Source organism: Caretta caretta, chromosome 2, assembly GCF_965140235.1.
Source record: "Caretta caretta isolate rCarCar2 chromosome 2, rCarCar1.hap1, whole genome shotgun sequence".
NCBI classification, from domain to species: Eukaryota; Metazoa; Chordata; order Testudines; family Cheloniidae; genus Caretta; species Caretta caretta.
This window is the reverse complement of record NC_134207.1, coordinates 148,105,094-148,121,229: the sequence shown is the minus strand read 5'-3', so window position 1 is coordinate 148,121,229 and position 16,136 is coordinate 148,105,094. Positions and strand designations below refer to the sequence as shown.

At 42.7% G+C, this 16,136-nt stretch overlaps 1 protein-coding gene and 1 long non-coding RNA gene across 6 annotated transcripts in view; one reads left to right on the top strand and one right to left on the bottom strand.

Moving 5' to 3' along the window:
* The window catches only part of LOC142071120 (uncharacterized), a 36,220-nt gene extending 25,817 nt beyond the window's left edge, over positions 1-10,403 (bottom strand). The window contains exon 1 of the long non-coding RNA XR_012667102.1: positions 10,021-10,403. This is a non-coding gene — a long non-coding RNA (uncharacterized LOC142071120). The remainder of the gene's footprint in view (positions 1-10,020) is intronic.
* Positions 1-16,136, top strand: part of TERT (telomerase reverse transcriptase) — a 141,495-nt gene that overhangs the window by 79,765 nt on the left and 45,594 nt on the right. For 4 of the 5 annotated variants that reach the window (XM_048839493.2, XM_048839496.2, XM_048839494.2 and 1 more), the window contains exons 12-15: positions 504-630; positions 971-1,032; positions 8,416-8,540; positions 15,955-16,092. In XM_048839493.2, the coding sequence (XP_048695450.2) occupies positions 504-630; positions 971-1,032; positions 8,416-8,540; positions 15,955-16,092 (452 nt within the window). Of the gene's footprint in view, positions 1-503; positions 631-970; positions 1,033-8,415; positions 8,541-15,954; positions 16,093-16,136 lie in introns of those variants that run through there. The other variant, XM_048839497.2, reaches the window with a different exon arrangement.

Sequence of the window (16,136 nt, the reverse complement as noted above, 5' to 3'; positions counted from 1 at the left end):
TGCAGGACCCATTGCAAACATCTCCCTTGGATGATCATTTCCCATTTACTTTTTGGCACCTCTGACCACTCCTTTAATAATAGTAAATAATACAATCTGTATAGAATAAAAAGGGAAGAGCTAGTCAGAGTGCAAGAAATGACTTCAGGAGGGGCTGCTGAAAGTCCTGAGGATAAAAAAAAACATACTGGAAATGGGGGCGGGGGAGTGTTGTGAACACAAATATTCAGGATAATTTAAGGAAGAAAGTATGGGGAGCAAAAAGGGAAAATGAGTCGTCATAGCAAATCCCAAAGGGATGTATCCTCTTTGCAGCTCAAGCTCTACCTGGATAGATCTCCAAAGTGGTAAAGGGAAGGGCAGTTATAAGTATATCAGAGGAAAAAATACTAGTAGCAATAGGAAGATAGTACATCTATTTTAATCTTTTTCTACCATTTATGGAGTTAATTTACAGAAATAATCATGTTAAAACTGTATTGTTTTTCCTCTTGTCTTTGTAGTTATGCCTGTACTTCTATCAGGTCAAGTCTCTCCTTCAATTCAAGCAGCACAGCAGGGAAAAACATGAAATACAAACTTGTCACAGTCTTGAAGCTGAAATGTCATAGTTTATTTCTCAATTTACAGGTGAAAATTGAAATACTTCATTTTTTTTTTATTTAGTGTTTCCAAAGTAATTTTAAATGTCTTTAGTTCTGACACTTAGTCTGATTGTACAAAATGCTGAGCATATCTTGGAGGTGCTGAAGTTACTGAAAATTGAGGATGCTCAGCACTTTGCAGAATCAGACCCTTGCAGAATTGTGTGAATATGTGATGATAGGAATTTTTCAAGGGTGGTATAAAACCTTATTTCTCCGTGGTCCAATCCCAGGCTGTTGGATTTGAACATAACATACATTTTTAGGAGCACTCTAATATACATTTGTGTAGATTGATTTTTTTTTTTTTGTATCTTTTATTCTAGGTCAACAGTCTTAGAACAGTTTTCATTAATATTTATAAGATATTTTTGCTGCAGGCCTACAGGTATGTCAATGTCTTCTTCAATAACTCAGAAAATTTCAGTACTGTTATATGCCATGTGAAGGAGCTGTGGATTAGAGAAAAGTAACGCCATAAAAGTTTGCCCTGATAGTTTTTGTATCAAGTTGTAGCATTCTTTCTACAGGTATTAAAATATATCAGCCCATGTAATGTTGTAAGGTTCAGGATGTGCCAGTATATGAAGTGTGTGTTTAGGTTAACCTGCATTTTAATAAGTTGATCAGGAAGCGGGTTTTTTTTTAAATATTTTAAAGCATCCACAAGTGACATAAGGAAGAAGGAATCTGGGATGAAATACTGTTTTGCTCCATTAGGATGACCAGAAAACATAATTCATTAACCAGATTGTACTGAGAACTACGTGTCTGGTGCAAAACTATCAGGACTTTGACCTGTATTCTTCTGGTCCTGATTAAGGTATAATTCTCCCAAGTTAACTGCAGTTTCTTAACTGCTGATAATTTTTAATGATTTTACAGCTGAACAAGTTTAGCTGTCCTCAGTGAACAGTTGTTGATCATCAGATAAAGTTCATATTCTGGTCAAGGATGAATAGAAATGATCGCAAGTTGACAACCAGCTAAAAAAAGAGACATTTTAATCTTTGTGCGTCACATGCTGCTCATCTGCATTGGAGGTGGGGGAGAGCAAAGTAGAACACAAAGGGATGGAAAAGCCCAAAACCATAGAAATGGGGGCCAGTAATATGAAGTGTGTGTTTAGGTTAACCTGCATTTTAATAAGTTGATCAGGACGCAGGGTTTTTTTAAAATATTTTAAAGCATCCACAAGTGACATAAGGAAGAAGGAATCTGGGATGAAATACTGTTTTGCTCCATTAGGATGACCAGAAAACATAATTCATTAACCAGATTGTACTGAGAACTACGTGTCTGGTGCAAAACTGTCAGGACTTTGACCTGTATTCTTCTGGTCCTGGTTAAGGTATAATTTTCCCAAGTTAACTGCAGTTTCTTAACTACTGATAATTTTTAATGATTTTACAGCTGAACAAGTGTAGTTGTTCTCAGTGAACATTTGTTGATCATCAGATAAAGTTTATATTTTGGTCAAGGATGAATAGAAATGATCGCAAGTTGACAACCAGCTAAAAAAAGACATTTTAATCTTTTTGCTTCACATGCTGCTCATCTGCATTGGATATGGGGGAGAGCAAAGTAGAACACAAAGGGATGGAAAAGTCCAAAGCCATAGGAATGGGGGGCAACGTAAAAACCAACTAGCTTGCTACCCATAAGATTGTAGGAGCCTCTCCATGCAAACCATGCATGATGGGGCATGATGATGTTGTCCTATAATTCAGATGAGCTAATTTTGCAAAATTCTCTTGTCAGTCTGTATTCTGTCCACTGGACCATTCCCTGGCTGGTGAGGGGAGCTGGAAGTAATATTCTTGCAATTGTACTGTATTCCCCAAACTTACAATTCAGAGCTGATAAACTGTGGCTTGTTGTCAATGACTATTTCTTCTTGAATGCTAAAAAGATGTCTTTTCTTAACTTTTCTTTGACGTTTTGACTTGTGGGTCTAATTCTAATGACAGGTTTCAGAGTAGCAGCTGTGTTAGTCTGTATCCGCAAAAAAAAAAAAAAAAAAAAGGAGTACTTGTGGCACCTTAGAGACTAACAAATTTATTTGAGCATAAGCTTTTGTGAGCTACAGTTCACTTCATCAGATGCATTCAGTGGACTAATTCTAATGAGTAGATTTCTACAAATTTAGAAAAATATTCAGTGTTATCATATTGGTAGGCCTCCCCTGTATACACTGATCTAGTGCTTTTCTTTTCTTTTCCAAGGGCTATCGTTAGGGCCCTACCAAATTCACAGCTGTGAAAAATGCTTTGCAGACGGTGAAACCGATCTCCCCTATGATATCTGGCTACTGTAGGGGAGGGGCAGGGCTGGGTGCACCTCAGCCAGAGGCTCTTGCCGTGTGCTGGGCTCCAGTGGCTAGTCCTGGGCTGGGCTGGGCTGGGGAGGGATTAGACTTCCTCTTCCCCTGCATAGGCCACTCCCAGGGCTGGGTCAGAGCCACCTCCGGGAACCTCCCCCCATAAGGCTGGCCCTGCCGCCCCCTCCCCCCCGAAGTGATGACCGCTCATATCCTGTGACCCTCACTGCTACTGGTGGTGGCACTGGCTTTAGAGCAGGGTGCTACCCAGCTCTGAAGGCAGTGCCCCTGCCAGCAGCAGCGCAGAAGCAAGGGTGGCAATCCCATGACCGCCCTACAATAGCTTTGCTATTCCCCATGACTCCCTTTTGGGTCGGGACCCCCACAGTTACAATATTATGAAATTTCAGATGTAAACATTACACTGACTATTTTTAAAATCCTATGACTGTGAAATTGACCGAAATGGACCCTGAATTTGGTAGGGCCCTAACTATCATGTAATGCTGTGGCTGAACGGTTGTTTTAATTGTGTCTTTCTGACACCAGACTTGCATGATTTACCATGCATTTTAGGTGAGTTTGTTGGCCCACTACACTGACATTTATGCTTGCTTCCACCACTTGACTACAAATAATTATTAATAATGATAATTGCCACTTTAGATGTAAGTCCTACCTTTATGCACCACTGCAATCCTCAAAATCCTCACTCAGCTGTCACCAACTTTGTAAGTACCTACGTTTCTTCCAGTGAGCATGTGCATAGCCACCTCAGACTAGGTGCTTGGGTGCCTACCTCATGCTAAGCCAAAATGGTATCCTCAAACTAGGTGCTCCCCCCCACTTGTCTTGTCTGTGTGGGCATGCTCAGAGCATGCATAACCCCACTCAGAACAGGAGGTGCTCCTGTTATAACCTTTTGTCCAGTGTCTCAAGAACTCCCGCATGATATGGGAGACCCAGGTTCATTTCCCCCACCCTCCTTAATGTTGAAAAGGAATTTGAACTTAGGGTCTTCCCTCTCCCAGGAGAATGCCCTACGCACTGGGCTATGGGCTATTCCAGGGCAGGTTTCTCTCAATGTCTGCTGTTGAAATTGTTCCACTTTTTATAAATAGTAACTATGCATTGGAGCAGTGGGACTAGAACATGGGTCTCATATTCCAGGTGAGTGCCCTAACTGCTGGGCTGTAGAGTTTTCTCTCTTTTATTGGCCCAAAGATTATTTAATAACCCACAGTGCAGTAACTAGGGCATTTCCCTGGTGAGTAGGAAACCCACATACAAATCCCTTTCCCCACCTCAGGCAAAAGGGGGAATTGAATCTGGGGCTCCCATATCCCAGGTCAATGCTGTAACCGCTGGGCTAACATTTATATGGGGGCAGTGGTGATACCACCACCTCCTCCAAAAAACAGCTTAGGCATCTAAATCCAGGAGAAGGTTCATGGCTATGAATCCTAAGCAGAGATAGGTACCTCCCTCTGGCCTAGATGTAGGCACCTAAATCCCATTGAGGGACAGGAGTAAGGACCCATCCTCTCCTCAGCATGTCCTGTTGGCTAGCTTTGGCAGCTCCTGGTTCACAGTGCTGGCTTTTGTGGATCCCGTTCTTCGGCATTTGTCTCTCCTCATGCATTGTAAAGGGAGCTTGGTCACCTAATTTGGGACTGGGGATTCCACTGGGTGGCAAGGAGCCTAAAAATCAGGCCTTGCAACACCAAAGTCCCTTTGTGGGTCTGACCCTGTGGAAGTACAATGCAATAGGCATAGATAATCAAATTTGGAAAACTTTCTTTCACTGGATAGAAGTCACAGGCTGTATGCACAACGTCATTAAGTCACTGCACCAACTGCATCTTGCAGTTGTGTATCACCACTAGTGGCTATTTTACATTGTTCTAATCTCTATAGCGAGACTGGAAGGCCACTCAAAATGACTCCCACATGTTTCATAATACATTTTAGGTGGCAGAATTTCAGTTCGAGCCTTTCTTTTTTTTTTTTTTTTTTGGTGGTGGTGGTCTGCCCTTACTCCCCTTTATAACTCATGTGTCCTTAAGAACATAGCTGACTTTGTTGTAGGATGCACTTTTGTCTGTTAAAGTCCAATAGCCTTGATTGCCTTAAAAACTTGTTTTAACCTTTGTGTTATAATCTTCTTCTAACTTCCCATGAACTAAAATGTCTTCCGTATACATTTCCATTCCCTCCAAGCTTCGCAGTATTTAGTAGGGTTTGACGCTGAATGGGAACAAATGAAATCAATATCTTCTTTTTCTAAGTTACATTATAAAATTTGTCAGCTTGGTATTCTCGGGGGGGTGGAACTTGCCAGCATTTACTAACTACATCTAGTGAGGAGACCATTACTGCACCAACTAACCAACTATCTTCTGCTGGTGTAAATTTTTCTAGCTCTATTGAATACTACTACTTCTGTGCTACTTGAGGGATGTGGCCCTTTATTTTCCGTGGCAAGAGCAATATACCTTTCCCCCCCAGTATTGACTCATTAAACTTGTTTAAGTCTACAGATATCACCATACCTGCATTTGTCATACAACTCCATAGGGAGACACCATTCTGTTTCAATACTTCACTCTAATACATCATTCTATTCCATTCTAACTGTTGTTTCGCTTTGGAAGCAGCAGGTTTGGGGAGAGCTCAAAGGACATAGCCCACCTTTCAAAAGAACTTGCACAGGTTCTCCCTTAGTAAGCCACCTTTCCAACACCGTTTCAACTTCCTATGTTTTATGTGACCTATCTCTGTGGCTGTGGTTTGATCTCGGAGATTACTTACAATGGATCCATTAACGTCAAAGGTGTGAAACTCTTACTGTGACACAGGGTCTGGGATCCCTCCCTAAGCTATATTTCGTAACAAGGGAGAATGGGTAAGAGAAAAATCCAGTCTGCCTACTTGGATGGCCTAAGTCATAAGTGTTCGATAAATATTTCTGTTCTGTAGTTATATCATATGATGCTTATGAAACACTTTCCATTCCAAGAGTAACTCAAGAGGATATTAAACAGTGGCTACTAGAAATTAGACATTTTTAAATCAGCAGGTCTGGATGGATAACTTGCATCCAAAAATTTTAAAAGAACTGGCTGAAGAGCTCACTGAACCATTAATGTTGATTTTCAATAACTCTTGAAAAAAGAAAAGGAGTACTTGTGGCACCTTAGAGCTACAGTGAAAGCTTATGCTCAAATAAATTCGCTGTAGCTCACGAAAGCTTATGGTCAAATAAATTTGTTAGTCTCTAAGGTGCCGCAAATACTCCTTTTCTTTTTGTGGATACAGACTAACACAGCTGCTACTCTGAAATAACTCTTGAAACACTGAGGAAGTTTCAGAAGAGTGGAAGAAAGCGAATGTTATGCCAATATTTAAAAAGGCTAAATGGGATGACCCTGGTAATTATAGTTCTGTCAGCAGGGGCAATACCAGCCTCTTCCCGGTGGCGGGGCTGAGGTGGGCTAAGAAAACTAGCCAGGGGAGGGGGGCTGTGCCCCTTCGCTCTCTGGTAAATTCTGGTCCCACCCTTAGCCAAGAGGCCCCGCCTCCTTCCCATTGCCCCAGCCCTCTCCCAGTTCCTCAGGTAGGTGCTGGCCCCCACTTGCCACAAGGCTCTGCTTCTCCCTGGCCCCTGCTCCTCAGGTAAGTGCTGGCCCCACCTCTTCCTCATCCCACCCTTGAGGCCTTGTCCCCTGGCCAGGTCGGAGGCCAGAAACCAGAGCTGGGAAGTGCAGGGTGGCTGCTGCGCTGGCTGGTGTCATGGTGCAGGTGACCAAGGTGCTCCCCTGTCTCCTCCTGCTGCTGGTGGTGCCTGGGGTCATGGGGCTGCAGCGTCTCTTCAGTTCCCTACCACCCTTTGACTACTTGCAGCCAGTAAGAGCCACCTGGGGGGGCGCTTTTCTGGGGCCAGCAGAGCCCTTGGGGAGCAGCGACCACGGGAAGTGGGGCACAGGAGCTTGGGCTGGAGCAGGTTAGTCCAAGCCACTGTGGGAACCCCAGCCCCTCCATCTGCCCTGGGCGGCATGCCCTGGCGGGCAGGGACACAGGCTTGGGACTGCTTTTGGGCCCCCCCCAGCCCCTGCCTAGGCTTCCTCTGCCCTGTTGCTGGTGGCAGCACTGCCTTCAGAGCTGGGCACCTAGCCAGCAGCCGCCACTCTCCAGCCACCCAGCTCTGAAGGCAGCGCCACCGCCAGCAGCAGTGGAGAAGTAAGGGTGGCAATGCCATACCATGCCACCCTAACTTCTGCATAAAGTTTGATCTTTGCACTGGGAGGACTGGCTATGGGGGGGGTGCTAAGGGAAAATTTGGGGAGGCTATAGTCGTAACAAGCCCCGCACCGCCCCGTCTCTTATCCTGACATTGATCCTAGGCAAAATAATGGGACTCAGTTAACAAAGAATTAAAGAAGGGGAATGCAATTAATGCCAATCACCATGGGTTTATGGGAAAACAGATCTTGTCCAACTTTTTTGTCCATGTAAAGTGGTACCAAGCCTTACCAGAAGTGTATTGCATCAGTACCATTACCTTGATCAACCCAACTTGTAATCTCATTTAAAAAAAAAACTAGAGCAATACAAAATGAACATGGCACACATTAAATGAATTCAAACTGGCAGGTCTCAAAATGTAATTGTAAATGGGGAATCATCAAATGGAAATATTTCTACTGTGATCCTGCAGGGATCAATTTTTAACTATGCTTTTAACATTTTTACTAATGACCTGGGGGAAAAAAAATCATCATTGATAACATTTGGGGAAAGGTAACTGAAAAAGATATGTGGGTCATGGTGGATTATCAGCTGAACATGAGGTCCCAATGCAACACTGTGGCCAAAAGGGTTAATGTGCTCCATGGATATAGAAATGGGGAAATATTGAGTAGGAATATTGTATAGCTCTACATAATAAAGAGGATAGGTTACTGATACAGAGCAACATGGATTGCCTAGGTGGAAGCAAACAATTGTGCATTTTAATACAACTGAATATAAATTTATACCTATAGGAACAAAGAATGTAGGCCAAACTTTCAGGATGAGGGACTCTATCCTGCTGTAGCAGATGCTGCACTGGGACCACCTGAAAGCTGCCAGAACAGCTGTTGCTGGGAGTGGAGGAGAAGAGATTTGGCCTGAGTTCCCCCACCACCATCCTTTAAGGAGCACCATGTGGGGCAAGAACTGGGCAACCTCTTCTTCTTTTCCCCCCACCCTGTAAATGTATGTCTGTTTTCTCCTCTCTTCCCCCCACTGTGACCCGCAGACCCAGCATCTGATGCCAACAGTTCATTCTTCTCCTTCCCATAAGGAACTAAATGGGGCTCAAGTTTCCCACCCCCTTTCCAATGTTTTTAATTTTTTTAAGGTTATCACTTGGGATTTTAAAAGTTTAATAGACTCTTTTATTATTAGGTTCCATGCATGTGTTCTCCAGCTTCCCTTTAACCAGCAAGTTAGAAAAAACCCTTGCTTCTTCCTGAGGATCATTTCTGATACTGCATCATGCTGCTATTCTATTTTGGAAACCAAAAACACAGGTACAGCATGTTAAGTGGTTATGAATATCATAAAATAAAGAAGAATTTTAAAGTTTTAAAAATAGACACGTGACGGGGTTCAGAAGTGCAATCCGGACCAGTGAGGGGTTGTCACTTGCCTGCAATGCTTTGCTGTTGTAGCTTACAACCAGCCTACCAGTGTATAGGTCACACCCTTAGTGTCCGTATGCTAGACAGTCCTTGTTCAGCTGTTCTGACCTCAGTAGCCTGTCTACAGCACCACTCTAGCTTCTACCAGCCTTGGTTGCAACCAGCAAGATGAGCCAAACTCACTCTTAGTTTGTTTACCAAATATGTAAAAATGGACCATTGTCTTTTCCTGAAGATTGGGCTGCTCAGAGAATCAAATGTACATTTCTGTGTCTAATGTTTATCAACAGGTTTGTTTATTAACTCCCTGATTTGCCTGGCCTGAACACATTTTAGTTATCCTTTCAGAATATGTCCATAACTCTTAATACCACCACAGACATACATCACACAAAATTACTAATGATCAGTGAGTTGTTGATCTTCAGGCAATACCTCACAAAGCATATTTTTCACAAAGATTATTACAGTAGTGTTTACAATGTGAATACAGGATGCTTAGTGTCACCACGCCCCCCTTACAAAGCTGCAGGGTTGACCCACTGGTTGACCCATTGGCAGCAGGTTAGAACCCACTGTTCTCCAACCCCTCAATATGGTTAATTACATCTGAAATGACCATCCTAAATCTATAGATTAAGGGGCACCTTTCCCCCTCTTTAGCATCCATACTTCCCCCAGCAGTTGCTTCACACCCTCTGGGTCACCCAGCCCAGAGTTCTGTCATCCCTGAAAGTGTTTACTCAGCTCTCTTACTGCTCCAGGTCTGCCCTGCTCTCAGTGGAGTTCTGGCCCACAGTTATTTACCTAGCTGTGCCAGAGTCCCACTGCTCCTAGCAAATCATTGGCCACAACACCATCTAGCTGTGCCTCAGTTTCCTTCACCCAAAACAGTAAAAAGTTGTCACTCATTAGGACACGAAAACAGGTCTCATCCCCCTCAAAGTCTGCCCTGCGCCCAGCTGAGTTCTGATCCACCACCATCTCTCTGCACTCAGCAGTTTCTGGGCCACTGCACTGTCTAGCCTTGCCTCAGTTTCTCTACTTTCAGTGGAGTTCTGGACCACAGCATTCCTAGCTGTGTCAGAGTCTTTAGCACATGAGCAGATCTTGTGCCACGGCACCTTTTCAGCTGTACCACAGACACATTCAGCGCTGACGCCATTTCCCTGGTGAGGGTTTACTGCTTCAACCACTGAGTCTGGCTATCGTGGGCTTGTATCTGAGCCCTCGGGTTCAACCTGGTTACCTCAAAACAGCATACAAACAACACATCAAGAAAAAACACTTCCCACAGTCAGAATCCTGGAATAACTTTTAGAACCCATAATATCAAAGGCTACAGGCAGAGTGGTAGGGTCCATCATACCCACATCTGGTTGTCTGCTAGCCTCCTATCAGGTACACCATTATGTCCTTCCTCCTGGGTTCCATGAGCATGACTTGCCCTCCTCTTCTGTCTGAGCTGCCTGTTTGTCCTTGTCAGCAAGCTTCTGTTGCTCCAGCTCTGCTTCCTGACTCAGACACCTGATCTCCAGATCTGTCCGTGTCTCCTCCACTAACAGCCTTTTCCATTCCAACCTCCACAGCTCTGTACCTCTCGCTATTGATACTGCTTCTGTTGGATTATCTGGGGAACCATCTGCTTAGTCTCCTGCATGTCCTGTAAGAGAAAAAGGGACCCTTATCTGGCTCCCAGTTTGCAGCAAGTGCCCCATTCTGTCTCCTGGTTTATGAGTGCAGCATGGCTACTCGCTCTATTTGCTTCTGAATCTGATCAGCTGCTGCAAGACCTCACTGTGCAAACAGCTCTTTTAGCTGTTTCTTGGTGAGCTCAGCATCTGCTTCTTTGCACATCCTGCCTTTTCTGCTGCTTAATCATATTTATGCCTTTCTTTGACTGCTCCCAGCCTTTTCACTTGAAAATCACTTAAAACTATTTCACCAGTGCTTAAAGTGTAAACCTCAGTTATATTAATAAGCTGTGTGTAAATCCTGCATAACTGTGGCACTGCGACAGGGTTCGGGTAATGCCTGCCTGCAATACCACAAAAATAGAGGTTTCAGAGTAGCAGCCTTGTTAGTCTGTATTCGCAAAAAGAAAAGGAGTACTAGTATTCCTTTTCTTTTCACAAAAATAGAGTGCATGCTTTTTGCTGACTATGGTTGTCCCAGGCAGAGAGCCACAGTAGCAAGGCATTGTAAGGTACTCAGGGTCATGGGGTAAGAGGTGACACAACTCTTCTCTGGTCTGGAGTGCACCCCAGAATGTTACAACACCTCAGTGGCACAGTAGCTGCAGTCACTGTTATGCTCATCTGTTGTACTGGCAGTGAATCATTCTCCCATACCAGGGTAACTAGTATGAATGATCAAGCAGCATGTTCTATTAGAAACAAAATGTTTACCTATATAACGTATGTAGAGAGGAGGCATTTCCCTGTTTTGGATAAAATAATGGAGATGTCACAGTTCACATTTAATAAATCCTGAAAGCATTGACAACTGCAGCTTTGGGACTGATCAGAGACAATTGATATACAATTGAGGTCCCTTTCCTTCAGCCAGTAAAACCACTGGGGATGGAACTAATTAACAGATTTTACTTTTAAATTCTCAGAAAATAAATTAAATAAGTGTTTGTGTGATGCAATCCCTGGGGTGCAGCCTGGGACTGTGAGACCGCTGTGCTCCCTTAACTCTCTCCAGCCTCGGCTGTCTCTCACAATGCTTTGCTAGTGACAAGCAGCAAACCCCTGCAGGCACTGTTAACACTCAGCACAACAGTATGTGGAGGCCCCCACCTAGCTAGATTGCATGAATGCTCCCAGAGTCACTCATGAATCACACAGAGGAAAGGCACGAGCCAGATCCGCCCAGATCCCAGCACTGTACCTCAGGAATATGCTGTTTTGCATTGCTGAAGACGAGCAGTGCTGATTTATTAATTGGTTCATCACTTCATGTATAGAAAGTGAATAAACACTAGCCTTTGCAAACCTGAGCAGATTACCAAACACTTCAGGCAAACTCTTTGATAAAGATTAACAGTTAAACAAATGTATTGACTACAAAAGGTAGATTTTAAGTGATTATAAGTGATAGGCAAAAAATCAGAGTTTGTTACCAAAATAAAATAAAATATAAGCATGCAGTCTAAACTCTCAACCCTATTAGACGGGGCAACATCTAGATTAAGCATTTTTCTCACCCCACTGGATATTGCAGTTCATAGTACACAGATTTCACCCTGGAAACCTGGATCAGTCTCCTCTGTTGGAGTCTTAAGTATTCTCAATGTCCTTGTTGCTTGCAGCATAGGTGGGGGCAGGAGAAAGGCCCAGCATGGGGCCCCTGTGTTCTGTTTTATACCCTCAGTCCCATGTGCTTGGAGAACACAAGTCCCGGCATGTCTGGTGGACATTGCTGAGTCTCCAGGCAAGGTTGAGCAATTCCCCTGGTGTGGCCTCATGCAGGCGGGTCATTGAATTGTAGTTCTCTTGCTGGACAATGGTTGTTGATGCGTTGTTTGACACTCCGCCTGGGTGTTGGTTACTTTCCTTGCTGTTGTCTCTGTGGAGCTAATATCTGGCTGATTCCCCCAATTTACAGCATAATTTAGTGACAACCACACAATAAAATTCTCATAACTACATATGCATTAATGATATACATATATGGATAGAAAAATTACTTTCAGCAGATCATAACCTTTCCCCAGATATCTCACATGGACTGCTCTATATGCAAGATCACAATTATGTATTGATGAGGAATATGGGGGTTACAGGGCACTCCCCCAAGGTACAGAAAGTCACAGTTGGGTCCTCTCATCCTTCATTATGGAGTCGTGATGAGCTCCTCCATAATACATAACCTGTATATGAATTAAAGGTACTTACAGTACATTTCTGCAGAGGATCTCATTGCTTTGCAGAGGTGGGTGAATACAGTGGACGACCTCAAGTGTGGTGTTTACCACCTTTAACTTTATTTATATTTCTAATATTCCATGTACTTAGAATTAAGGATTATTACAAATATTGTGGTATCTGCTTAAATGGTTACAATAAGTAAATGCAAGTTTTTGAGTGTGTTCATAGTATTATCTCAGGTTAAGGATAAGGAAACTGAAACACAGAGATGCTAATGAACTTGCCCAACATCACAACAGAAATTATTGTCAGAGTTCTGTACAAATCCAGGTTGCCTGACTCCCATTTCCATAGTCACTAGGTTACTGCCTCTGATACACTTTTTAAAAACGATATAATATTATGTAGCCGGTAGCATATGCCTGTGGTTGCCAACAACCTGTTCTGGGCTGAGTCTATGCTGTAGTCAAAGGGGTGATTGCATATTTGCACTAGCATTAAGCTAGCTAGCATGGCTAAAAATAACAGTGAAGATGAGGTGGCACAGGTTTCAGCCTGGGCTGTACAAACATGCCAGGAATTTTGGGTATAGGCTCACATTTCTAGCATGCACATGCTCTCCCCCCAGCACTCATTCACTGGAGGCATTCCTCCTTGTGTGTACCTTTATCTTTCTCTCTTTTCTCCACATAGGCAATGACTATTGGGAGAGGATTATTTTCCTGCCCCATGGGGAGGGCAGATGACACTGACGTTGTGCTCTAGGCTGAGTGACTTAGCTTACTCTACCTGATCTACTCTCAGACCAGGCACAGTAACAGAGTCCCAATCAACTGCTCACTTTGGTCTCTGCTGTAGCTTCTGCTTGAGGTAGACAATGAAGGGTGAGGAAACTGCAGACTGCAAATGTGGAGTCTGGGAGTGGCATCTTGGAGCACTATGGGATGGGAAAGAGGAGATATTTGAGAGGCAGTAGGACTTGAGGAGAGAATGCAGCAGGGGAAGGGTTGGTTTATATTAAGATACCAGGTAAGATTGATTATTTGTTCTTGCTTGAGATGTCTTTCTCCTGCCTCTTCTATCACTCCTTCATTTTCTTACTTGGTTGCTTCTCCCCTCATTTACTCTCTGGTGAAGTCCCTTCGAGCACATTCCTTGGTCACCGCTCTCCCCTCTATGGATGAGCTCATACACTCTCATAACTTCTTATTGATGACCCCCTCCTCTGCTTCTCCTCTTGGAGCCTCAAGCAGAAGCTTCCATTTCCTCCCATTTCTGTTACTGTAAGTTCAGCCACTAACTCAAATCCAACATATTAAAAATGAAATTTCTTGTCCTACTCCTACCATAAAAACCCTCTCCTTTTCCTTCCATTATTATTATTATTATTATTATTATCATCCTTCCCACCATCTTTCTGGTCATCCAGGCTCACAACCTTTGTTTTTTTCTTCTCACTTCCTTTTCCATTCAGACTGTAAATCCTGCTGTTACTAATTCTTTTCTCATATTGTGAAATTCTGTCCCTTCACCTCCATCCGCATTCCCAAAACCTTGGTCCATTCTTTGGTCATCTCTTGCCTTGGCTACTGAACCTTCTCCTTCCTGGCCTCCCAAAATCTCACCTTGTGTCTCCTCAAGTCCTTCTGACAGGATGCAGTCGAAAGCACTTTTTACCCTTCTCTGCAGCTATTTTATTTTCCCTCCTTTAGTCCCTTCATTGGTTTCCCAAGAATTATTTCACGAGAATTAATATTAAATTCAGACTTCTTATTCAGGGCTGCATGGTACTGCTTCTACTGAAATCTTATATTCTGTTGTTACCTTCTCGTTATTTACACAAATATGTTGCCATTCAATGCTCTTTAATGTTGTTTTTGTCTTCTCCTTTCCATAAACATCTGTGCACCTTTTCTTATGCAGCCCCCTATGCCTGGAACATCCTCATGTTCCTTTCTTCAGATCCCACCCCCATTAGCTTTCTGTTGTTGACTGCTACTCTGGATATCATTCTACTTTGCCTAAATTTAAATATATTTAATCTGCATATTTTAAAAGATGTGTATATATAGGAAGTAAGACTGCATATATAACAAGCAGCATATCTCCTGATCAGGACCTTTGTTGTTCCTCATCCTCCAATACCTCATTTTGTGTGTGGTATAGGTCTGACATTTTTTTAAACTTTCTATAAAATAAGGGCTATACACATCTGTAGTACTGTAGAAATAATATACACAAGAAATTGTGCAAAGAAGAAAAATACAAGAGTAAATTAAATCCAGAATCTAATTATAGAGAGATTCTATAACCTATTACTGACTTTTTCACACATTCCTCCTTTGTCTTGAAGTAGTTCTTAATCTGAATTTTTCAAATTAATGAACACTTTACCAACATATCTTTTGCTCTAATTTACTGTGTTTCTGTGGCCTATAGAAGACAGAGTGATTCTTGAAACCTGCGTGACATTTTTTCTAGTCAATCCAATAATAGTAACCTACAGTCTTTTTTCTATTTAGTAAAAGAGTTGACACTTTCATTTTTCATAAATTATTTCTTTACGTGTTCATTTTAACCAAGTTTTATTTTCTGCTAATTGTCCTCATATAACATCACAACATAATCACACACAATGGGTGAAAGATTCCGTGTTGTGCTTCTAAGTGGTGGAGCATAGAATTTGCAGTCCAAGGCCAAGGGGGATAAAACGGCTTTTAGACACCTTTGCACCTTCTTGATTCTGGGCTGCTAGCCTGCTTAGATAGTGTATGTTATAGACATATAACATATGTTATGTTATAGTGTAAGTTATAGAAACCTCCCTGGACTGTCCTGTCTGTGATAGCAGTGTGTGCTGTGATACTCCCCTACCACAGCCCTCCCGCCCCCATGCCAGAACTCGTGAGAAGGTCCTTGGAAGACAGCCTTACAGCTGTCTTCTGCAGAGTCTGTACCAGAGGAATTCTCTCCGAGATAGTTCGGAAGGAAGAAGATTCCATTTTGGTCCTTTTACCTGGCATAAAAGATGTGGAGTAGAGATGAGAATCACACCCAATGTGTTAATTTTTTAAACTTTCACTTACTAAAGATGCAGATTTTTCATTTGTTTTTTAACCTCTCCCATCCCCACCAGTCAGAGCTTTTATTTATGAGTTATGGAGAGGGAAATGATCTTGTGGTTAACTAGTTCCCAGTTTTGCTGTACTCTTCCTATGTGACTTGGGACAAATCACTGAATGTCTCTGTGCCTCAGTTCCTCATCTGAAAAATGAGGGCACAACTTCCTTGCTCTCATGGGTTTTGTAAGAAAAAATCCATTCAAGTTTGAAGTGCTTATATATTCAGGTGATTGGAGGGAGAGGGATTTGCTGCACATCCTTGAATGCTAATCAGCTTTTGGTAAAACTGTGTTTGTTTCATTTCAGGGATTGCTTTAGGCACCAAAGGTGCTTCTGGGCTATTTCCTTCTGAAGCAGCAGAATGGCTTTGCTATCATGCTTTCATTATCAAACTGACAAACCACAAAGTTGTCTACAAGTGCCTTCTTAGGTCCCTAAAAATATGTAAGTACAGAGTAATGTTGAAAGTGAAACTTTTGAAATATAGA